The sequence below is a fragment of the Bison bison genome, unplaced genomic scaffold (genome assembly GCF_000754665.1).
Source record: "Bison bison bison isolate TAMUID 2011002044 unplaced genomic scaffold, Bison_UMD1.0 scf7180017864317, whole genome shotgun sequence".
Classification (NCBI taxonomy): domain Eukaryota; kingdom Metazoa; phylum Chordata; class Mammalia; order Artiodactyla; family Bovidae; genus Bison; species Bison bison.
The window spans coordinates 10,975,714-10,976,149 of record NW_011494889.1 but is presented as its reverse complement, the minus strand read 5'-3'; the positions used below and the strand labels follow the sequence as shown (position 1 = coordinate 10,976,149).

The window sequence follows — 436 nt, the reverse complement described above, 5'->3', positions numbered from 1 at the left end:
AGCCTCTGATGTGTGGTACTTGCTATCAACAGTCCACACTATGGAGTATGGTCCAGAGGCTGCAGTAGTTTGACTTTTCTGGAATCATCCTGAGGTTCTTAACCTAACTCTCGTCCTCCCAGATCTTCTATAAGCTACCTGAGAACCTTTACAAAGCCACTTTTGAGCCTAAACTTGCGAGAGTGGCAAGGCAGGATTCTGTCCACATATGCCTTCCCTGAACTAATCACTGTGACCATGTTCTGCTCATTTTCCCAGCCCTGAAATTAACACTGAGTCAGTCTGGGAATACCAGACCACCTGACCTGCCTCTTGAGAAATCTGTATGCAGGTCAGGAAGCAACAGTTAGAACTGGACATGGAACAACAGACTGGTTCCAAATAGGAAAAGGAGTATGTCAAGTCTGTATATTGTTATCCTGCTTATTTAACTTAT

General features: G+C 44.3%; 1 protein-coding gene across 1 annotated transcript in view; it reads left to right on the top strand.

Annotated features, from left to right (window-relative positions):
• Positions 1–436, top strand: part of PCTP (phosphatidylcholine transfer protein) — a 9,326-nt gene that overhangs the window by 1,339 nt on the left and 7,551 nt on the right. Inside the window, exon 2 of the mRNA XM_010852952.1 lies at positions 259–276. Within this exon, the coding sequence (XP_010851254.1) occupies positions 259–276 (18 nt within the window). The remainder of the gene's footprint in view (positions 1–258; positions 277–436) is intronic.